Genomic DNA, 24,396 nt, shown 5'->3' with positions numbered 1-24,396 from the left:
TGTGGGACGCCTGTATTCCATGTCGGAGCCCGAGTTGGCCGCCCTCAGGGACTTCCTGGACAAAAATCTGGCCCGAGGGTTCATCCGGCCTTCAAAGTCCCCTCTCTCGACCCCGGTCCTCTTCGTGAAGAAGAAGACAGGGGACTTGCGCCTGTGCCGTGATTACCGCCGGCTAAACGTCATTATGATGCGGAATCGCTACCCCCTGCCGCTCATCCCGGAGCTGCTGGAGAAGTTGCGGGAGGCCACGATCTTCACCAAGCTGGATCTTCGGGGGGCCTACAACCTGGTGCGGATGCGAGAAGGAGACGAATGGAAGACGACATTCGGCACCCGATACGGACACTACAAATACACTGTCATGCCATTTGGGTTGACCAACGCTCCCGCCGTTTTCCAGCACTTCATGAACGACGTGTTCTGAGACATGTTGGATCGGTTCGTGGTGATCTACCTGAGCGACATCCTGATTTACTCCCGGTCCAGGGAAAGCCACCTTCGACACGTCGGTCTGGTTCTGCAACGCTTGCGGGAACAACAACTCAATGCGAAGCTGGAGAAATGCGTCTTCTTCCGGACTTCCATAGAATTCCTCGGACATATCATCTCGCCCGAGGGCATAGCCATGGACCCACGCAAAGTAGAAGCTTTGTGTAGCTGGGAAGCCCCTCGTCGGGTGTCTGCTGGGCTTCGCCAACTACTACCGGACCTTCATCCCGGGCTTCGCCACACTGACGGCTCCACTTACCCAGCTCCTCAGGAAGAAGGTTGCGTTCCGGTGGGGTCCCCCGCAGCAAGAAGCATTCACAGCCCTCAAGAAAGCCTTCATCATGGAACCCGTCCTGAGGCATCCCGACCCGCTCTGGCCTTTTGTGGTGGAGACGGACGCGTCCAATGTGGCTCTGGGAGCGGTGCTGCTACAGGCTCCGACGAATGGCGGCACACTTTTTCCCTGCGCTTACTACTCCCGGAAACTCAATCCTTCCGAGCGCAACTACACCATCTGGGAAAAAGAGTTGCTGGCTATCAAGGCTGCATTCGAGGCTTGGCGACACCATCTGAAGGGGGCCCGACATCAGGTGGAGGTCCGAACGGACCATCGGAATCTCGAGCACCTCACCACAGCTCGGAAGTTGAACCAGCGGCAGATCCGGTGGTCGTTGTTTTGCCGGTTCAACTTCCGCGTGACCTACATTCCCAGCGGTCACAACCAGAGGCGGATGCCCTGTCCAAGCCAGAGTACCTCTGCGCCAGGACCCCTTCCTCCACGGACAGTGCTGCGGCGAAGCCTTGGCCGCAGCACGGAGCCAGTGGACTTGCGGGCCCAGGTGCGAGGCGCAGCGCCAGGGCGCCTGGTCGCAGCAAAGGAGGCGGAGGTGGGCCCCGTCTCCTTGGACCTTGGAGGAGGACTTACTCAAGTTTCGGGGGCGATTATATGTGCCCACAGGACCACTCCGAGCCCTCGTCATGACCCAGTGCCACGACAACCCTGCAGCAGGACATTTTGGGTTCTTCAAGACCCTCCACCTGGTGACACGGACCTTTTGGTGTACATGCCTATGTGACATCCTGCGTACCGTGCCGGAAAGCCAAGGCCGCCACGGGGGCCCCTCCCGGGCTCCTCCAGCCGTTGCCGACACCCGACAGACCCTGGGAGGCGATCTCCATGGACTTCCTGACGGACCTGCCGCCGTCCTCTGGGTTCACCACGGTGCTGGTGGTGGTGGACATGCTCACCAAGATGGCACACTTCATCCCATGCCGCGGACTGCCCACAGCCACAAAAACGGCCCGTCTCTTTCTGCAGCACATCTTCCGCCTTCATGGTCTACCTGACAGGGTGATTTTGGACCGCGGAGTTCAGTTCACAGCTCGCTTCTGGAAGAGCCTGATGGCCGCGTTGGAGGTGCAGGTGTGTCTGTCGTCATCGCACCATCCGGAGACCGACGGGGGTACAGAGAAGGTCATCGGTATCCTGGAACAGTATCACCGTTGCTTCATCAACCAGCAACAGGACAACTGGGCCGATTACCTGTCCCTGGCGGAGTTTGCTTTTAACAACTCTCAGCACACCTCTACTCAGATGACCCCGTTCTTTGCCAATGTGGGGTACCACCCGCGGCTTTTCCCTCTGGCACCACCGGACTCTCCTGTTCCCGAAACGCAGACCTTCCTGACGGAATTGCATGCGGTCCAACAGTTGGTACGTCAGCAGCTGGATCGGGCAAAGGAGGATACAAACGATCCGCCGACCGTTCCCGATGGGCAACGCCCCCGCTGGCAGTTGGAGACCGGGTGTGGAGGTTGGAGACCGCTGGCAGTTGGAGACCGAGGACAGGTCGGAGGAATACGAAGTCCACAGCGTACGAGACTCCCGCTGGCTGAAGGGTCGTTTCCAATATTTGATCGCGTGGAAGGGATACGGGACTGATTTCTCCTAGGTAGATGCCTTCGACGTTCATGCCCCTGACCTGGTGCAGGCCTTCCATTAGCAGAACCCAGCCCGACCGCATCCCAATCGTCAGCCCCGGGGGAAGGACCCTGCGGTGAGGGATAGTGTTGTGACCCAGGTTCCTGGACCCGGACTCCTGGACTCGGATGATTCAGAAAGTGAGGGAGAAGACCTGGCAAGCCCTGCTTCTCTTGAGCCCTTTCCCTCCCTGGTACCCACTCAAAGGGAGGAGGAGGGGCCGGCAAGACCTGATTCTCTGGAGCCTTCTTCTGATTTGGCAACGCCCCAAGAACAGTTTTGGAGTGATGCAAGACTGCGCAGGCGTGACCGGCGCGCGCAGCAGAAGCAGAGTTGGGATAAAGCCAAGTCATAATTGTCATGCAGTGACATCTGCAGAGACTATAAATAGGAGGCGGGACTTCCTGGTTTTTTGTCTTGGACAAAGCAATGAATTTGCGCGGGCTAACTGTATCAATGGAGGGAAGAATATATTCGTGAGTAATTCTGGCCTTATCTGTAATTTCCTTGTTATCTCCAGAAACTTGGCAGGCCCGTGGGTAGACGTGGCCAGGACATATATATATATGTAAATAAATCAGAAAAGGAGGCCTCTGGCTGACTCTTTGCGGGGAGTATTGGGGGAAGGGAAACAGAACAAGCTGGCTGTTAACCGCCCTGAGTCCTTCGGGAGAAGGGCGGTATAAAAATTAAAATATTATTATTGTTATTATTATTGTTGTTGTTATTGTTGTTGTTGTTGTTATTATTATTATTATTATTATTATTATTATTATTATTATTATTATTATTATTATTATTATTATTATTATATATATCATCTATGCTGATCTGGGGGCTGATTGTTGGTGGAGAAGTTCTAAGATCTTTGGGCTGGCTGATTGTCTCTTTTGCATAGCTAATAGATGTTGTTAATGTCTATTGATGGCTAATTTGTCAGAGTGCCAGGCTCCTAGAAATTCCCTGGTATTTTTGGACTTTGCCTGGTCTAGGATTGTCACATTTTTCCTATTGAAATTATAGTTAAATCAGATGCCACTGATGAATCAATTAATTCATAATGACCAATCAGGATTTATTAAGGGGAGACAGATGAAATATAATATGAGACAAATTGTAAATTTACTTGAATATTTGGAAGGAAACAGCCAGGTTTCAGCAGCATTCCTCTTTTTGGATGCCGAAAAAGCTTTTGATAGATTGGATTGGCAGTTTTTGTTTAAAGTAATAGAAAAAATGCAATTTGGGGATTATTTTATTCAAGCAATTAAGGCTATATATCAAAAGCAAACAGCTCAAATAATAGTAAATGGTGGATTAACAGAATCTTTCAAGATTGAGAAAGGGACTAGACAAGGATGTCCCTTGTCACCATTATTATTCATTCTAACTTTGGAAATATTATTGAGTAAGATACGTGGTTTAGATCGAATAAAAGGAATTAGAATTAAAAATCAAGATTATAAATTAAGAGCGTTTGCAGATGATTTGGTTGTTTCTTTATCTCAACCAATACATTCAGCTGTATATTTGATGGAGACAATTGATCAGTATAGTAAGGTATCTGGGTTTAAAGTGAATCAACAGAAGACAAAAATGATAATTAAAAATATGAATACACATCAGAGGAAGAATTAGAAAGAATAACTGGATATGAAGTAGTTAAAAAGGTTAAATACTTAGGAGTATACATTACAGCATCGAATGTAAAATTATATAAAAACAATTATGAGGTATTGTGGGGAAAAGTAATTAAAGAAATGGAGAAATGGAAGAAGTTACAATTATCATTGTTGGGAAGAGTGGCAGCTATAAAAATGAATGTTTTGCCTAGATTTTTATTTTTGTTTCAAATGATTCCAATTTTGAAGAAAGATGCAAATTTACAAGAATGGCAAAAAAGGATTAATAAATTTGTATGGAAGGGTAAAAAACCGAGGATAAAGTTAAAAATAATGCAAGACGTTAGGGAAAGAGGGGGTTTAAAAATGCCTAATTTGAAATTGTACTATGATGCAGTTGTTTTAACTTTAATTTCTGATTGGATTAATTTAACAGAGGAAAGGATTTTGAATATAGAAGGTTATGGTTTGTTATATGGATGGCACGCATATGTAATATATGACAAGAAAATTGATAAGACATTTAAGAATAATATGGTCAGAAGTGCGTTGTTGAGGATTTGGAAAAAATATCAATATAAGTTAGATGGAAAGATACCAATATGGACCATCCCCAGACATATGATAGAGAATATAAATATATTACAAAAAATGGAAGTTATCACTTACAAAGAGCTTTTGACTATGGAAAAAGGGGAATTACAGTTGAAATCTAGGGAGAAATTGAGGGATGAAGGAAGAAATTATACATGGTTCCAGTATGGACAATTGCAATCTAGATGGAAAATAGATCAGAAAATTGGTATAAGGCAAAGTGATGATAATCTGGTAAAACAAATAAAAGATCAAGGTCAACAGCATATAAAGAGATTATATAATGTATTGGTTGAAATTGATTCAGAAATGGAGTTGGTTAAAGATTGTATGGTAAAATGGGCACAAAATTTTCAACAACCTATAATGTTAGAAACATGGGAAAAATTTGGGTGAGGAATGTTAAATTCACGCAAGCACAAAATTTAAGAGAAAATTTTTATAAAATGTTTTATAGATGGCATTTAGATCCTAAAAAACTGTCATGTATGTATCCAAATGTGAAAGCAAAATGTTGGAGATGTGATTGTGAGGATGCTACCTATTATCATATATGGTGGACTTGCAAAAAAGTTAAAGCCTTTTGGATTAAAATATGGTGGATTATGCAGAACATTTTGAAAAAGAAGATCAAGTTTGTTCCACAGTTCTTTTTATTAGGAATAATCTCAGATTGCACTGTTATAGAGACAAAACTGATTCTGAATTTAATAACTGCTGCAAGATTATTGATTGCACAATATTGGAAGAAAGAAGACTTACCTACAATTGGAGAATGGATTAGTAAAGTATCAAATTTAGCAGAAATGGCAAAATTTCTGCCTACTTGAAAGACTGTACACAAGAAAAATATATATTGGAATGGAGGAAGTGGATTGATTATATTCAAAATAAGTATCAGATTAAAAATATCAATTAGTTTTGAGTGAAGTTAGGAATTATTATGTATTAGTTTAAGAAAGAAGGAATTGATAGTGTGATGGTGTGAAATGGAATATGTTTTATGTTATATTTTAGATTATGTTTGTTAGTTACAATACCCTGTATTCTGTTCTGGGAAGTCTCGGGGAAGGAGGCGGGAAGGGAAGACTATAAATTGATTGGTTGCCATTGTACAGGAATAATGGTAGAATTAAACAAGTTGGAATGGTGTAATGTCGGGACTGCTCGGCAAACACTCCCGAAGGAAAGGGTAAGGAAAGAGGAGTAAAGAAGGAAGAAAGTAGGTAGGTAGGTGGGTAGGGAGGAAAGAAGGAAGGAGAAGAAAGGATAGGAGGAGGAGAAGAAGGAGATAGAGGGTTAGAAAGGATGGTAGTGAGAAGTGGGAAAGAGGAGGGGAAGTAGGAAAGCGAGGAGAAGGTGGTGGGGGAAGTTTAAGAAGGATGAGAAGGGAAGAAAGGATTAAAGGGGGGAGTGGCAGTCGAGCAGCCCTGACTGAGTATAATTTGAGTATAGGACTGATTGTTGGATAAGTGATTGTATTGTACACTGGTCAAATTGTGGGAATTATTATGGAAAAATAAAAAATTTTTGCAAAAAAAAAGAAAAAAAAAAGAAATTATAGTTAAATCTGTCTATATTTTCTGAAATTAAAGAATTTTCATTATGTCTTCTGACGGCTAGTTGGTGTTCTTGGATGCATTCTGCCAGTCTTTTGCCTGTTAGTCCTAACATAGTGGTTGTTGCAGTTCTTACATTGTATGTTGTAGATGAGTCCTGCTTTTTCTTCTGGGGTAGCTGGGTCTTTTGGTTTGCTTAGGAAGTTTTGAAGGGCTTGCGTGCTATGCCAATTCCATGTGGTTGTAGTATAGGTAATCCCCAGGTTATGAGCGTTCCCTTAGCAAATGTTTGAACTTACGCAATAAGCGCCACCTAGTATTTGTGAACAAGGCCTGAAAGTACAAATCTTGCAGCACCACGGCAGTTGTTCGCCCTTACGGCAGAGGCTCTGCAACATTCGTCCTGCACATTGCTGTCCAAAATGGAGCTTCGGGGGCCAGGGGAGGGGATCCCGTCCTTCAGAGGCCTCAATTTAGGTGTCCAGAGGTCTCCCCTGGCTCATAGCAGACCAAAATGGAGCCTCTGGGCCCAGATCCAGCCCTCTGAGGCTCGGTTCGGGCCTCTGCAAACTTCTCCCAGCCCATTGCAGGCCGAAATGGAGCTTCCGGGGTGGATCCAGCCCTCTGATGCTCCATTTGGCATCCCACAGGGCTCCCCCGGCCCATTGCAGGCCGAAGTAGAGCGTCTGGGGGGCAGACCCAGCCCCCAGAAGCTCCATTTCAGGCTGCAATGGGCTGGGGGAGAACTTCAGAGAACCGAACGGAGCATTGGAGGGCCGGATTCGCCCCATAGAAGCTCCATTTCATCCGGCAACCTGCCAGGCCAGGCCTGCAGAGGCCCAAACAGAACTGCAGAGGGGCACACATGGCTGAGAGGCTGGACAGGAGACTGCTTGCTAGATCTTCACAAGATAAGTGACCCAGCATGGCAGGTGGAGAGGGAAGCAACTGTGGGGAGCATGAGCTATTTCAGTGGGTCAGGGAGGCCTTGGGTGGTCTTAGGCGGGTGACCTGTTCCTGTAGGCCCCCTTGGCCTTCTCCACCCTGAAACCCTGAAATATGTCAGGCTAACGAGCTTCGCATTCGATTAGCAAATGTGTGAGCGAAAGAGGGAGTGATCCCATTCAAAGTACAAGATTCACTCCCACGAATCCTCGGGTTACAAATGGAATGGGCAGGCTCCATTACATTTGTAACTCAAGGACTACCTGTAGTCTGTTGGTGATTTCTGAGATATTTTTGATATATGGCACTGTAATTCTTTTTGGGGTTTGTGTTGGTTGTGCTATATTGGATTGAGTGGTCAGGGACTCACAGAATCAAGACCACATGGAGTATTAGTACCATACCTTAGTAAGACCATACTTCGAATACTGATTCTAGTTTTGGTCACATTATAAAAAAAGATGTTGAGACTTTGGAAAGCGCGCAGAGAAGAGAACTAAGATGATTAAGGGTCTGGAAACTAAAACATATGAGGAATAGTTGCACAAATTTGGGTATCGCTATTCTAGAGAAAAGAAGGACTAGAGATGACACGATAGCAGTATTTCAATATTTGAAGGCCTGCCACAAAGAAGAAGGGGTCAACCTATTTTCCAAAGCACCACAAAGCAAGACAAAAAAACAATGGATGGAAATTAATCAAGGAGAGAACCAACCTAGAGGTTCTCTAAGGAGAAAGTTCTAAACAGTGAGAACAATTAATCAGTGGAACGACTTGTCTTCAGAAGCCGTGGGTGCTTCATCACTGGAGGCTTTTGGAACAGACTGAATAGCCACTTTTCTGAAATGGTATAGGACCGTGATGGTGAACCTATGGCATGCGTGGCACGTGCACTTCCGAACCGATAAGGAAGGTAAATAGATTTTACCCCTGATTCAATATCACAGTAATCCAAGTCTATGTCCCAACCACTGGTGCTGAAGAGGATGAAATTGACCAGTTCTATGAAGCCCTACAGTAACAGGCAAGTTTGGCCTTGGAGTACAAAATGAAGCAGGGCGCAGGCTGATAGAATTTTGTCAAGAGAATACGATGGTCATAACAAACTCTCTTTTCCAACAACACAAGAGACAACTCTACACATGGACATTACCAGATGGTCAACACAGAAATCAGATTGACTATGTGCTCTGCAGCCAGATGGAGAAGCTCTATACCAGGGGTGTGGCCAACTCGACATAACTCACTCCCACCCAGTCACATGACTCCCCCACAACCATGCCTACCCAGGTTTTGTGACTCACCATGTTTTCTATGGGAAATAGGTATCTCCCTCTTTCCCTCCCTCTCATCTCTTTCTCCCACATCTCTTTTTCCCTCTCTCTCATCTCTCTTTCTCTATGTCCTTCTCCCTCTCATCTTTCCCTTTCTCTCATGTCTTTCTTTTTCTCTCTATCACCCTCTCTATCTTCCTCTCCTCCCTCTCACTTTCTCTCTCTCTCGCTGTCTCTCTTTCACTCTCTCATTTTTCTTTTTCTGTCTCCCTTCCTCTCATCTCTCTCCTTTTCTCTCTATCTCCCTCTCCCTCATCGCCCTCTCCTGCATCTCTCTCTCTCATTCTTTCTTTCCCTCTCTTGCTTTCTCCCCCTCCCCCCCCCGCAACCTCTCTGTCTGTCTGTCTCTCTGTGTGTGTATTTCTCGCTCCCTATTTCTGTGTCCCTTCTCACTCTCTCGGAAAGCCCTGCATGCTCTCCTTGGGGCTTTTTGTTACCCATTTTTCTTTCTTCCTTTTGGAAATCCGGGATGGTTGAGGAACAAATGAACCTGCAACGGAGGCTTCCCTCCTCTTCCTCCCCCTCCTTATCCTCTCGTGCCCCCCTGGCCAGCTGTGGCGGGGATGAGACGGTGCGTACGAAAGGGGGAGTGGGTTTGTTCATTCCTCAGCCAGCCCTGATTTCCAAAAGGAAGAAAGAAAAGTGGGTAACAAAAAGCCCCAAGGAGAAGATGCAGGGCTTTCCAAGAGAGTGAGAATGGACATAGAGACGGGGAGTAAGACACACACACACAGAGAGAGAGAGGGGGGGGGGAAGGGAGGGAGGGAGAGGGAGACTGGCTGATGGGTGAGTGTCTTTGGCGAGAGCCAAATCTGTCTCCCTCTTTCTCTTGCTGCCTGACTGGTGGAAAACGGCGGGCGGCTACTTCCAGGTTTGCTCTCTGCCCTGAGAGAGAGGGGGAGAGAGAGAGCTGCCAGGGGCGAGTGGGGCAGGGAATAGGCTCCAGGAGGAGGTGGGGATCCAATCTCCCCCATTGTGAAATGCACTTTTGCTGTGCTGCAAAGCGCTGCGAGAGCAGCAGGTAGGCCATGGAGGGAGTATTGGGTCTTCACCCTGCCCCACGCCAAAGGAAAGCCAGCCGGGGCTTCTTCCCACCTTCCCTTCCCCCCACTCAGAGGAGTGCATGCTGGAAATGTGTATTGGGGCAACGTTGGAGCGCATCTTCTGACCATCTGGCGCTCGCCCATAACTCTCCGCGTTCCTCCAGGCCTGGCTTGCTGAGGGGGAAGGGAAGCCCTGATGCCTCTGCTGCCCCCACCCCATGGCCCTAGCCATTGCTGCCCAGTGAAGGCACAGGAAAAGAAAGCAAGCAGAAACACAACTTGCGCTGGGGTGAAAGAGCAGAGATTGGGGAAGACGGCAAACAGCGTCCCGCTGTGAGAGCCGGGCCATGTCTCTCCGCCATCCAACTAGCCATCCACTTCTGCCAGGCCATATCCGCATGCCCTCCCCCCCCCCCGGGCTGTTGAGTTTGGTGCTTGGTGGGGGAGTGGTTCCCCATGCCGCCCCCTTCTTTTTCTTGGCCCTGCTGACAAGGGAGGAGGAAGGCAAGGCTTGGGGGATGGCCCCCACCCCGCAAGATCCACCTCCACCGTTCTCTCCCAGCCGTCTTTGCTGACAGTAACAGCAAATTTACCGTGAAAAAGGTGGAATGCTGTAGCCATGCAAAGGCAAGTGCAGGGGCACTTCGCTCCCGCACTAAGGCTCCAACCATGCCACTGCTGTGACAGAGTGGCAGGGAGCCGCAGCAGGGGGCCCAAAGAGACGCATGTAGCTCCAGAGTGCAGGTTGCCGACCCCCGCTCTATACAGTCAGTAAAAACAAAATCAGGAGCTGACTGTGGCTCAAATCATGAGCTTCTCCTTGCAAAATTTAGGCTAAAATTGAAGAAAGTAGGGGAAAGCACTAGGCCACTCAAGTATGAACTAAATCATATCACTGATAAATATACAGTAGAGATGACAAATAGATTTAAGAAATTAGATCTGATAGACAGAGTGCCTGAAGAATTATGGATGGAAGTTACAACATTGTACAAGAGGTAGCAACTAAAACCACCCCAAAGAAAAAGAAATGCAAGAAAGCAAAATGGCTGTCTGAGGAAGCTCTGCAAATAGCTGAGGAAAGAAGGGAAGCGAAAGGCAAGGGAGAAAGAGAAAGATACACCCAGTTGAATGCAGAATTCCAGAGAATAGCTAGAAGAGATAAGAATGCATTCTTAAATGAACAGTGCAAAGAAATAGAAGAAAACAATAGAACAGGGAGGACCTATTCAAGGATCTATTCAAGAAAATTGGAGATATGAAGGGAACGTTTCATGCAAAGATGGGCATGATAAAGGACCAAAGTGGCAGGGACGTAACAGAGGCAGAAGAGATTAAGAAGAGGTGGCAAAATTACACAGAAGAATTATACAAGAACAAGCTTAACGTCTCTGATAACCACGATGGGGTGGTCATTGACCTCGAGCCAGAAATCCTAGAATGTGAAGTCAAATGGGCCTTAGGAAATCTGAGCAACAACAAAGCTAGTGGAGGTGACAGTGTTCCAGCTAAGCTATTCAAAATCTTAAAAAGATGATGCAGTAAAATTGCTACACTCAATTTGCCAGCAAATTTGGAAAGCTCAACAGTGGCCACAGGATTGGAAGAGGTCAGTTTACATTCCAATTCCAAAGAAAGGCAATGCCAAAGAATGTTCAAACTATCACACCATTGCACTCATTTCACATGCTAGTAAAGTTATGCTTAAAATCCTACAAGCTAGGCTCCAGCAGTATGTGGATCGAGAACTACCAGAAGTACAGGCAGGATTTTGAAGAGGCAGAGAAACTAGAGATCAAATTGCCAACATACGCTGGATCATGGAGAAAGCTAGGGAGTTCCAGAAAAACATCTACTTCTGCTTCATTGACTATGCTAAAGTCTTTGATTGTGTGGATCACAACAAACTGTGGCAAGTTCTTAAAGAGATGGGAATACCAGACCATCTTATTTGTCTCTTGCGGGTCAAGAAGCAATGAGAACTGGACACGGAATCACTGATTGGTTCAAAATTGGGAAAGGAGTCCGGCAAGGATATATACTGTCACCCTGCCTATTTAACTTATATGCAGAGCACTTCATGAGAAAGGCGGGGCTAGATGGCGGTTGTAGAGAGTGCTGTGGCGCGACAGCTACCCCAATACCTGGATGAAGCCGTCTATCTAGACCCGTTCCAGTCCGGCTTCCGACCCGGATACAGCACGGAGACAGCTTTGGTCGCATTGGTGGATGATCTCTGGAGGGCCTATTAGACCTCTCAGCGGCTTTTGATACCATCGACCATGGTATCTTGCTGCGCCGGTTGGGGGGATTGGGAGTGGGAGGCACCGTGTATCGGTGGTTCTCCTCCTATCTCTCTGACCGGTTACAGACGGTGTTGACAGGGGGGCAGAGGTCGACCGCGAGGTGCCTCACTTGTGGGGTGCTGCAGGGGTCGATTCTCTCGCCCCTTCTGTTCAACATCTATATGAAGCCGTTGGGTGAGATCATCAGTGGCTTTGGGGTGAGATACCAGCTGTACACTGATGACACTCAGCTGTACTTTTCCACCCCGGGCCACCCCAATGAAGCTGTTGAAGTGCTGTCCCGGTGTTTGGAAGCCGTACGGGTCTGGATGGGGAGAAACAGGCTCAAACTTAATCCCTCCAAGACGGAGTGGCTGTGGATGCCGGCACCCCGATTCAGTCAGCTGCAGCCGCAGCTGACTGTTGGAGGCGAGTTATTGGCCCCAAAGGATAGGGTGCGCAACTTAGGTGTCCTCCTGGATGAACGGCTGTCGTTTGAAGATCATTCGACGGCCGTCTCCAGGAGGGCCTTCCACCAGGTTCGCCTGGTTCGGCAGTTGCACCCCTTCCTTGATCGGGATCCCTTGTGCACAGTCACTCATGCGCTCGTTACCTCTCGCTTGGATTATTGTAATGCTCTACATGGGGCTCCCCTTGAGGTGCACTCGGAGGCTTCAGTTAGTCCAGAATGCAGCTGCGCGGGTGATAGAGGGAGCTTCGCGTAGCTCCCGCGTAACACCGCTCCTGCGCAGACTGCACTGGCTACCTGTGGCCTTTCGGGTGCACTTTAAGGTTTTGGTCACTACCTTTAAAGCGCTCCATGGCTTAGGGCCTGGGTACTTACGGGACCGCCTGCTGTTACCTCATGCCTCCCACCAACCCGTACGCTGTCACAGAGAGGGACTTCTCAGGGTGCCGTCCGCCAAGCAATGTCGGCTGGCGGCCCCCAGGGAAAGGTCCTTCTCTGTGGGGGCTCCCACACTCTGAAACGAACTTCCCCCGGGTTTACACCAAATACCTTACCTTCGGACCTTCCGCCGCGAACTGAAGACACATCTTTTTATTCACGCGGGGCTGGCTTAAATTTTATTGATTTTAAATTTTCTATTATTAATTTTAAGGGGTTTTAGTTTTATATATTTTAAAGTTTTTTAGGCCAATCATAAAATAAGTTTTTTTAATTTGTATTTTAATTGTATATTGTATTGTCTGTTTTACTTTGGCTGTACACCGCCCTGAGTCCTTCGGGAGAAGGGCGGTATAAAAATCGAATAAATAATAATAATAATAATAATAATAATAAAAAATCAAAAGTTGGAATTAAGATTGCCGAGAGAAATATCAACAACCTCAGATATGCAGATGATACCACTCTAATGGCAGAAAGTGAAGAGGAACTAAAGAGTCTTTGATGCGGGTGAAAGAGGAGAGTGCAAAAGTTGGCTTGAAACTCAACTTTAAGAAAACTAAGATCATGGCATCCGGCCCTCTCAATTCCTGGCAAATAGATGGAGATGAAATGGAAGTAGTGACAGATTTTATTTTCCTGGGCTCCAAGATCACCGCAGATGGGGACTGCAGCCAAGAAATTAAAAGACGCTTGCTCTTGGGGAGGAAAGCTATGGCAAATCTAGATAGCATTCTGAAAAGCAGAGACATCACCCTGCCAACAATAGTGTGTATAGTCAAGGCTATGGTTTTCCCAGTTGCAATGTATGGCTGCGAAAGTTGGACCATATGAAAGGCTAAGAGCCAAAGAACTGAGGCCTTTGAACTATGGTGCTGGAGAAGACTCCTGAGAGTCCCTTGGACTGCAAGGCGAACAAACCTGTCAGTCCTAGAGGAGATCAACCCTGACTGCTCTTTAGAAGGCCAGATCCTGAAGATGAAACTCAAATACTTTGGCCACCTAATGAGAAGGAAGGACTCACTGGAGAAGAGCCTAATGCTGGGAAAGATTGAGGGCAAAAGAAGAATGGGATGACAGAGAATGAGGTGGCTGGATGGAGTCACTGAAGCAATGGGCATGAGCTTGAATGGACTCTGGGAGATGGTAGAGGACAGGAACACTTTCCATGGGGTTGCAATGGGTCGGACATCACTTCAAAACTAACAACAACAAATACATAGACTGAATTGTCACATTCATATCTCTCTCTCTCTCTCTCAAACACATACACACACAGAAACAGGCACACACATGTGCACGCACACACACATAAACAGTATATACTGGCACGGGTGTCAAACTGGCAGCCCACAAGCCGCATGCGTCACACGCAGGCCACGCCCACCCAAGCTCCGCAAATGGGGAAAATGTTGTGAAACGTCATGTGACAGCAACGTAACGCAGCGAGTTTTACACCCATGGTACACAGTAATCTGCTACTAACAGCTTAGAGAAGATAAGAACATTCAAAAGATCAGAAACAAAGAGGAGGATGAGGTATGTTGGGAGTGGGAAGGGAAGGGAAGAGGAGGGAAGAATGGTAAAAAAGGAGATTTATTTCAAGGGAGGGAGGAGGACACACACATTTGCATACTTTTCTCCTTTCTTGCCGTAAAGAACCAGACAAAGACAAATCTTGCTCTATACTGACCTTCCTCCTTTCTCCTCCAAGACAAATGGAGACAAAGGAGAGAGTAGATGGCTTACATAGCAGTTGTAGATATCTCATTCACCTGTTTCTGTTACCACTCTGAGGCATGCCATTACTTTCCTGGAGTTTCCAGTCCACCTTCTAGACTCATGCATTGTATAAAAAACAAAAAAAGGAACTTGATAGAGCTACCTAGATGCTGGAAATGCTTGGAAGTTCATCCCCCTCTTCTTGCTGATTTCCTTTAAGAAAACTTTGCTGAGGGGAAGGCTTGAGTTACAGGATAGCGGACCGCTCACTGCTTAGCAAAGCCAATGGATTCATCCTACTAAATTCTTTATTACAGGCTTTGTGAAATGATGGAATTTCTGACAGGATGAATTTGTGGAAAATCTATACACTAAATTAGAGAAAACAGACTTACTTGTTGTTTGTTCTCCAGTTAATGGTTCACTCTCCGTGTTTTGTCCTATAGCGTAGATCTTGAAAAGGTATGTTGTTCCAGGCAAAAGTTCTGTGACCTCAGCAAATGTATATCTGCTAACGGGTAATCTCTGACCATGTTCCCCAGGGCGATTAACTGGAATAACCTCTACACGATAGCCAATCACTGCACTATCAGGGGGGCTCCACATGATGGTGATTTTGTCACTGGCAACTTCCAGAAATTGAAGGTGCTGGGGAGGATGAATCTCATCTAGCCAAATGTACAAGAGAAAACGTTTAATGAATGACAATGTATCATTACAACTACCCTCTTCCTTCTGTCCTACTTCAAAATTAATCTCAGCAAAAATTGCCGCTGATCCTTTTTTTCAATGTTCCTTGAAATCCCATAGAGATTTCAATGGGAAATCAGTCCATGAAAAGTATTCCTACTTAAGACAAAACCAGCATACAGCTTTCTATCTTGCCAAGATATCATCATCACTGAGAAGCAGACAGTAATATAAAAATAAAACAGTGGGAAACTTAAGTGTGGTTGCAGTGTTCCTTTACACAGCTCTATTCTCCAAAATTGACTATCAGATAAAAAGTAAAAGCAAACATATCTCATTTTCTGAATCACTCAAAATTAGAAAAGGAAACAATTGGTATATCAAAAAAAATTTAAAAAATAAAATAAAATTTATTTTTTTTAAAAATCAATTCAATTTTAATTTTTGAAAGCCAGTTTATTTTAGTGGTTAAGGCACATGCTACAAACAGGAGAGTGTGAGTTCTAGTCCCACTTTAGGCATGAAAGTTGGCTGGCTGGGTGACCTTGAGCCAGTCACTCTTTCAGGCCACAAAGTCAGGCTCAGGTATCAAGCCAATCATACAGTTCCTGTTGCAACCAAATGAATAAACATTCAACTGATCCAAAAAAAGTGGACCTTGCATTTGCAGCAACACTAGGAAAAATAAAAAATCTGTTCTTGTAATGTATGTGGCCTTCTTAAGATGACTCCATCGTTGTTAATATTAACTTTCCCCTGTTTTTTTATTTGAATTTATATCCCGCCCTTCTCTGAAGACTCAGGGCGGCTTACAATGTGTTAAGCAATAGTCTTCATCCATTTGTATATTATATACAAAGTCAACTTGTGCCTAGTAGTTTGTATTTTTAATTGTAGGTTAATTTATATTTTTAATAAGGCTTTTTTTAAAGTATTTGTTGCCTTAATTAGATCATTGTACATTGTCAAGAATCTTTTTTTTTTTGTGTGAATGGGCAGTTATATAAATTTGTTAAATAAAATGAATAGATAAATGCAATAAATAAATCTGCCTTCAAGAGAACAATTCTGGAATCCAAGAAGGAAAAAAGAGAACATACAAAAAAAAATCACATAATTATAGAAATACATTAATACCTGCTATTGGCACTCCTGTGGTTTTCTGCTGAATGAAAATAGGAGTGCTTTCCTGGTTCTCTTCCACAGCATAAATGCTGATATTGTACTGAACACCAGGCATCAAGTCACTGAGTGTCACAGATGTAGCAGATTCAGGGAGATTGAGTTCTGTACTGCTACCTTCCAGTGAAGGAGTGTAAACAATCCGGTAACCTTGTAAAGTAAAACATACAGTCTCAGCTGATAGCAGTCAAAAAAATTTGGTATTCTCCCATATGCTAAATTACCCATCTTTGTTCAGACCATCTTTTTTGATAAACCATAGTTTTATAATGTAGTGAGTCTACATCAAGTATAATTTATTAACAAGAAAAAGGTCGCTTTATAAATCAAATTCAATCAGACAGTAAAGGCCAGTCGAGTTTCAGACGTACAATTTTCTTTGGCTTTCAGATATAGATAACACACTTTCCTATCTTACAAATGGAAGGAATCCACCCAGGCCCCCAAGCTCCAAAAAAGATATAGGCTGACAATTCAGACCTGTGATTGGAGCTTCTGGTCTGCTCCAGCTGACAAGAATTGAAGTATCATCAACATTTTCCACAAGATGATCAGGAGGAGCATCAGGTGCTGTTTAGAGAGATAATAATTAAGAAAGTTGATTGAACAACTTTCAGTTTTCAGAGAGAAAATGCCCATATCCATCTGTCCCTGTCTGATAGCAAACATACCTGTTGTCTGTGTTGTTGAAAGAATTAGATTTTGCTCTCCTTCCTCTGAAATTTGATAGACTCTGATAATGTAATTACGACCCGGAAGCAAGTTGGGAATGCTAACTGAATTGACTGTATTTGGAAGATCTTTAAGAAGAAGAAAATAAAATAGTAGGGCATAGATGACATTCTTTAGTGAAAATTAATACATTCAATTCATAAACTTACAGTTAGAAAATATTGAATAGCATTAGAACCTTCTTTGTTTATCTTGTAAAATTTCAGATCAGAATACTTCCATAAATTCATATGAATTTCATCAGAATGTCTTATTTTGAGTAACCATTGTGAGAGAAGATCTGAAAGTAGCAATTACCCAAGATTGCCCAGCTGAAGCCCCTTTATTGTCCACATGTAAAGTGATGTGGCCCTTCAAGGAACAATCCTGAATAGGATTCTCCCTTGGGGAAGCCAAGCAGTTGATCTTTATGTATGAGCATCAGGAAAAAAACAGAAAAGAGTTTTCATTTGTAAGCTTTAATCAACTATTGACATCAATTTTTATTGTAAGATGTGCCATATGTGCTGTGAACAGGGATTACAATGTTGGGGCTGGTCATAGGGAGATAACTTTCTGAAGCACTTCTTTTGAAGGAAGTTTTCAATAGAGATTTGTCTGATTGCAGGCTATAAATGTATTTGAATATAAAAGAAGTTCTATGAACCTTCAGATTCAGGCTCATGGGATTTGGAGTCTGAATAGCAGATACTGTCTAGGCTAGTTATACAAGATAAGAATTTTAGGATGTGAGAGATTAACTTTATTTATGCCATCTGATTCTGTGACTGTGACTGATCTGATTGGCTATCTTCCTTACCAAGATATGTAGGTTCATCACCATCTTCACTCAGTACATATTCCACGCGAATTCCTGACACAGTGTCTGAAGCAGAAACCCAAGAGACCACAAAGCTATTGGCTGTGATTTCTGTGACAGATTCAGAAATAGAGACGACAGAGGGAAGGGCTGTTGTTTCTCCCGCCACACGACTAGCTGCAAAGCAAGATCAAAGTATAAAATAGCAGTATTTTTCATGGAGACTTGGCTCCTTGGTTCTGTTTCTGTTCATGGAAAAATAAATTTAAGTACAATTTTTATAACTTTTTAACCAATAAAATAAACTGTACAGTTAAACTGATAGTAAAGAAATAATAGGTTCAAAAACAGAGAGGTATTTTTATCCATGACTGGATGGACAGAAAATAGTAGAGTAACCATGTATATAGCAGGCAAGTCTGACTTTCAGACACAAACAAGTAATTAATATCTGCAGATATGGGAGTATTCAGCTGATAATATATTGTGAAAAAACACTATGTAAGCTAACAATGAACGCAGATTTATCCTCATTACTACGACTGCCATAGGTAGTAATGTAATATTGGTATTAATTCAGGATTAGCACCCATGACACGTCTATATCATCCATTATAATAAGAAATTCTTAGCTGAATCATGTTCTTTAGAACAGTGGTCACCAACCAATGGTCCGTGGACCACTGGTGGTCCACGAGAAAATTTTGGTGGTCTGTAGAAAAATTATTTGCATTTTTATATTGCACTAAATACTATTTATCTTTTTTAAAAAATCATATTAGTGGTCCGCAAGATTTAAAATTATGAATTTAGTGGTCCCTGAAGTCCAAAAGGTTGGTGACCCCTGCTTTAGAAAGGGAGAAAATGGAGAATTATTAAGGGCAATGGGCAATTAAGACAACTCCTACAGCTATTAGCACTCCATTTAGAACAGCAGAATTTATATTTTGGTTTCAAGGCATGAATAATCTTGGTTGAAAACAATAGCACAGAGAATGTGCTAGAAGCAACATAATTACAAAAGCAGTAAATTATGTCTTCATTCTATCTTAGAGACAGAAGAAATAGAAACTAAACAGAGCTAAAAGATTTAACAAAGGTATGTTTCATTTTCAAAATCTTATTTATTTATGTGTTAAATTTCACTTCTATACTGCCATAAGTGTGTAAACTCCACATGCCAACTTCAATCCTTACATTAACATATGCAGTTGAAACAATATAAACGGTAGTCCTCAACTTACAATTCATTTAGTGACCAAAGTTTTAATGACACTGAAAAAAGTGGCAGGACCATTTTTCACACTTACAAGGTTGCAGCATCCCAATGGTCATGTGATCAAAATTCAGATGGTTGGCAACTGACTCATGTTTATGCTAATTGCAGTGTATTGGTATCATGTCATGCCATATTAGCCCCAGAAGCTTCCATGCTGCCACTTTCTCGTGTGTAGGAAAGTAGGAGTGGAGATTTAGTAGAGGGAATGAAGTTAGACAAAATGGCATTCTTCCTTTCAGTCAAGGTCAGGACAATCCTGCATCTGGAGGAGTGGTTGGTATGATGTCTTGAGATGGGACAGATGGTGATTGGACCATGTGATGGACTGATGAATAAGGGAATGGTTTTGGGGGTTTTGATTTACTGAGGGAAAACCCAGAACTCTCAGATTCGGGTTTTCCCAGGTGTGCCAGTATACCTACTCTAATAAATGGAACTTTGAGAAAAATGCTTGCCTCGGAGTTTTTTATTGGAGTTGGGTTAGGGTTTTTATAGACAATTCATCCCTTCCTTTGCAGAAATCGCATTCCCATTAACCGAGCTTCTAAAAACCGGTCAATCTCCTACCAAGTCAAAATCCAGACAACCCCTCGCTTGGACAATGGACTGTCATAAATCCTTCAAACATTTAAAATGCCTATTTGCAGTGGAGCCGATCCTCCAACACCCTGGCCCAAATAAACCCTTTGTAGTCCAAGCCGACACTAGTGACATGGCGGTAGCGGCTGTTCTACTGCAAAGGAACACTCAAAACAAATTAATGTCTTATGCTTACATGTCAAAGAAGTTAACGGACATGGAACGCAGATGGGTGGTATGGGAGAAAGAGGCTTTTGCAGAGGGGCTCTCTTATCCTGGAGACACTTCCTAGAGGGGGTAAAGGAACCTTTTGAAATGTGGACTGAGAACAAAAATCTTGAGGCGTCAAAAATCTTGATAGGCTCCTCCTATCTCTCCGACCGGTCGCAGACGGTGTTGACGGGGGGGCAGAGGTCGACCCCGCGGCGCCTCACTTGTGGGGTGCCGCAGGGGTCGATTCTCTCGCCCCTTCTGTTCAACATCTATATGAAGCCGCTGGGTGAGATCATCAGTGGCTTCGGTGTGAGGTACCAGCTGTACGCTGATGATACCCAGCTGTACTTTTCCACACCGGGCCACCCCAATGAAGCTATCGAAGTGCTGTCCCGGTGTTTGGAAGCCGTACGGGTCTGGATGGGGAGAAACAGGCTCAAGCTCAATCCCTCCAAGACGGAGTGGCTGTGGATGCCGGCATCCCGGTACAGTCAGCTGAGTCCGCGGCTGACTGTTGGGAGCGAGTCATTGGCCCCGATGGAGAGGGTGCGCAACCTGGCCGTTCTCCTGGATGAACGGCTGTCTTTTGAAGACCACCTGACGGCCGTCTCCAGGAGAGCTTTCCACCAGGTTCGCCTGGTTCGCCAGTTGCGCCCCTTTCTAGACCGGGATGCCTTGTGCACAGTCACTCACGCCCTCGTGACGTCTCGTCTGGATTACTGCAATGCTCTCTACATGGGGCTCCCCTTGAGGGGCATCCGGAGGCTTCAGTTAGTCCAGAATGCGGCTGCGCGGGTGATAGAGGGAGCCCCTCGTGGCTCCCACGTGACACCTATCCTGCGCAGACTGCACTGGCTACCTGTGGCCTTCCGGGTGCGCTTCAAGGTTTTGGTGAACGTCTTTAAAGCGCTCCATGGCATAGGGCCGGGCTATTTACGGGACCACCTACTGCTACCGAATACCTCTCACCGACCCGTGCGCTCTCACAGAGAGGGACTCCTTAGGGTGCCGTCGGCGCGACAGTGTCGTCTGGCGACGCCATGGGGAAGGGCCTTCTCTGTGACCTTCTCTTCTCCGCCCTCTGGAACGAACTCCCCCCAGGACTCCGTCAACTTCCGGACCTCCGAACCTTTCGTCGCGAGCTTAAAACTCACTTATTCATCTGCGCAGGACTGGATTAGTTTTTAAATTTATGGGTTTTTTAAGGGGCTTTTTATTATTTATCCTAAATTTTTTAATCTCGGCCAATTGAATAAGTTTTTTAATTGTATTTTAATTGTATTTATATTGTATTGTATATTTTTATCTGGCTGTGAACCGCCCTGAGTCCTTCGGGAGAAGGGCGGTATAAAAATTTAAATAATAAATAAATAAATAAATAAAGACCCCTTGGAAGCTTTCCCCAAACAAGTTAGCTGGGCTCATATTTCAAATGCTTCAACTTCAACCTGAAATAATTTACGGGGGGGGGGAGTTATTAGCGGCTGCCCTATCTAGGAAGCCCAATTTGACCGCCAACGGGAAGAGGTAGTTCACGCCATGATCTCTGAAACCCAACCAGCAACCCAAGCTCGCACTACAGCGCAAACGCGCCGTGGTTCCGACCTCCCTGAAGACAAGTTGACAGCAGAGCTAAAAGTGACACTTTCAAACGATGCGTGGTTTAAGGAAAACCAGATGGACTTAACTTTAAGGGAGGAACTGGCTTAGAAGAGGAGTAAGATTTATGTGCCCAGCTGCAGGCGACTCCTGGTGCTAAAGCGTAATCATGATTCTCAACTAGGGGGCCACTTCGGGTTTTAAAAACCCTTCATTTGGCTAGAAGACAATTCTGGTGGCCAACGATGAAAACCGATGTAGAGGACGACGTAAAAATCTGTGCCACCATGAAGTCCAGACCAGGGAAACCCCCTGGGTTTCTCCAGACCATGGCCGAACCCACAAAACCCTGGGAAGAGATTGCAATGGACTTCATTGTCGAACTCCCGGACAGTGGAGGAAATACAGTGATTTGGACTGTCATGGCTCTTTCTCCAAGCAAGCATACTTTAGTGCCTGCAACGGATTGCCTTCTGCCAAAAAGCTGGCGAAACTTTTTGTGAAGCACATCTACAGGCTTCATGGCATCCTGCGACTAATAATATTAGATTGTAGGGTCCAATTTACTGCTAAATTCTGGAAAGAGTTCCTGAGGTCCATTGGGTCACCCCAGGGACTTAGCTCAGCATTCCATCTGGCTACCAACAGATCCATGAAACGATCCAATGCCATGGTGGAACAATACATCAGATGTTATGTAAATTATCAACAAGAGAACTGGGCAGAATTGTTACCATTCGCAGAGGTGGCTTATAATAATGCAGTACATAGGAGTACAAGGTTGATCCCTTTTCAAATAACTTCTGGCATGGATTTCATGCTGATGCCTGAGTTGCCTAGAGAGCCACCCACTTCCATGTTCCCAACAGAATGGATAACTTCATTACAAAAGGGTTGGGAGAATACTAAGAAAGCTTTAGCTGAATCAGCGGAGAAATATAAGGCCCAGGCAGACAAGCACAGGTCTCTCCAACCACCTTTCCTAATAGGAGACAAGGTGTATTTGTCCACCAAATGCCTAAAATTGAGGTTACCTAGCAAGAAGTTTGGACCCAAATTCATAGGTCTCTTCCCTATAGCGAAAGTGATTAACCCCATAACTCTCCAACTTAGCCTCCCTCGCATATTGGGGAAAGTGCATTCAGTGTTTCACAGTAGCTTATTGAAATCAGCAATGGATTCTAATTTAAGATCCCTACCAGCTGCTCCCGCCCCCGCTGCCTTTAATAGTACAAGGGGAGACTTATTATGAAGTTAAGATGATCCTTGACTCTAGATTACACAGGGGTTGGTTACAGTATTTGGTACACTGGAAAGGGTACCCGTTGTCTGAAGCTACTTGGGTGAAAAGTTGGGATGTGAAAGCTGATAGACTAGTAAAACAATTTCATGATAAATTTCCTGAGAAGCCAAAGGGTCTTCCTGGAGGGGGGGAGAGGGGGGGTAAGTACAGTGTGTTAACCCTTTCTTTTGTGTTTTTTCTATTTTATTTTCAAGGTGTGTTTTTTCTTCGGGGGGGACGCCTGTCAGCTTTGGAAGCCATATTAGCCCTGGAAGCTTCCATGCTGCCACCTTCTTGTGTGTGGGAAGTAGGAGGGGGGATTTAGGAGAGGGAATGTAGTTAGACAAAATAGCATTCTTCCTTTCAGTCAAGGTCAGGACAATCCTGCATCTGGAGAAGGAGTGGTTGGAGTGATGTCTTGAGATGGGACGGATGGTGATTGGACCATGCGATGGACTGATGAGTGAGGGGATGGTTTTGGGGGTTTTGATTTACTGAGAAGAAACCCAGAACTCTCAGATTCAGGTTTTCCCAGATGTGCCAGTATACCAACTCTAATAAATGGAACTTTGGGAAAAATGCTTGCCTCGGAGTTTTTAATTGGAGTTGGGTTTTTCTGGAATGCTGACACCAGTTTCACTTAACAACTGCATCACTAACAACTGCAGTGATTAACTTAACAACTGTGGCAAAAAATATCATAAAATGGGGCAAAGCTCACTTAACAACTGTCTCACTTAGCAACAGAAATTTTGGGCTCAATTATAGTAATAAGTCAAGGACTACTAATGCAAATAAACAGTCCAGTGTAATAAAATGCAATAAAGACAAATCAAAACACTTACATGAAATAGCTGTTGTACTAGAAGTAGTGAATTCAAAACGGGTGATTTCTCTCTGACCATAATGCTGCACACTTATAAGCTGTCCCTCATAAAGGACACCAGGTTTCAGACCTGAGATTGTGTAGGAATTTAAATAGCCTGGAATTCTAGCTTCTTTCCACTGCACTCCAGAATTTTTCTAATGGAATTAAACATAAAGGATATCAGCATGAGTATACTCAGTAACAGAATTTTGCAATGTTTCTTTCTACTGTGGTTATTGCTACTAGCTTTCATTTCTATCAGATTATTTTAGCAATAATATTTGGAAAAGAACAAAAAATTATCTGCAAAAACACAGAGCAAATACTAATTCTTGTCTTCAAACTCTATGTGCATTTCAGTGGAAGAGGGGGAGAAATGGATTTCTGGGACTGCAATGTGAGTTATGTGGAAGTTGGACAAGTTGATGGCATCTCACAAAGATTGGTAAAAAAAGAGTTTGGCCAGAGAGAACAAACTTGTGCAGGAAAGCTTTCCACTGAATCCTGTGAGAACTGAAACAGTCCTAAAATCTGACTGCACACAACCACTTTTCTATCCTAAAATAGAGGAATGTGACCAAAATAGAGCTTATTAAACCATCCAATGAAAAGCCAATGAAAAATTCATTAACACCTTCATTAACAGTCAGAAATGAGAAAATGAATAAAATGAATTTATACTCTTTGTAAA

The 24,396-nt window shown here is 44.4% G+C and overlaps 1 protein-coding gene across 12 annotated transcripts in view; it reads right to left on the bottom strand.

Moving 5' to 3' along the window:
• The window catches only part of FN1 (fibronectin 1), a 148,770-nt gene that overhangs the window by 72,413 nt on the left and 51,961 nt on the right, over positions 1–24,396 (bottom strand). For all 12 annotated transcript variants that reach the window (XM_058185952.1, XM_058185959.1, XM_058185970.1 and 9 more), the window contains exons 15-20: positions 23,683–23,860; positions 17,886–18,062; positions 17,026–17,154; positions 16,835–16,924; positions 16,310–16,504; positions 14,878–15,150 (exon numbers count right to left, since the gene is read on the bottom strand). In XM_058185952.1, coding sequence (XP_058041935.1) covers positions 14,878–15,150; positions 16,310–16,504; positions 16,835–16,924; positions 17,026–17,154; positions 17,886–18,062; positions 23,683–23,860 — 1,042 coding nt within the window. The remainder of the gene's footprint in view (positions 1–14,877; positions 15,151–16,309; positions 16,505–16,834; positions 16,925–17,025; positions 17,155–17,885; positions 18,063–23,682; positions 23,861–24,396) is intronic.

Source organism: Ahaetulla prasina, chromosome 1 (assembly GCF_028640845.1).
Source record: "Ahaetulla prasina isolate Xishuangbanna chromosome 1, ASM2864084v1, whole genome shotgun sequence".
Lineage (NCBI taxonomy): Eukaryota > Metazoa > Chordata > Lepidosauria > Squamata > Colubridae > Ahaetulla > Ahaetulla prasina.
Note: the sequence above shows the minus strand (reverse complement) of the source record. Positions and strands in the feature narration are given on the sequence as shown.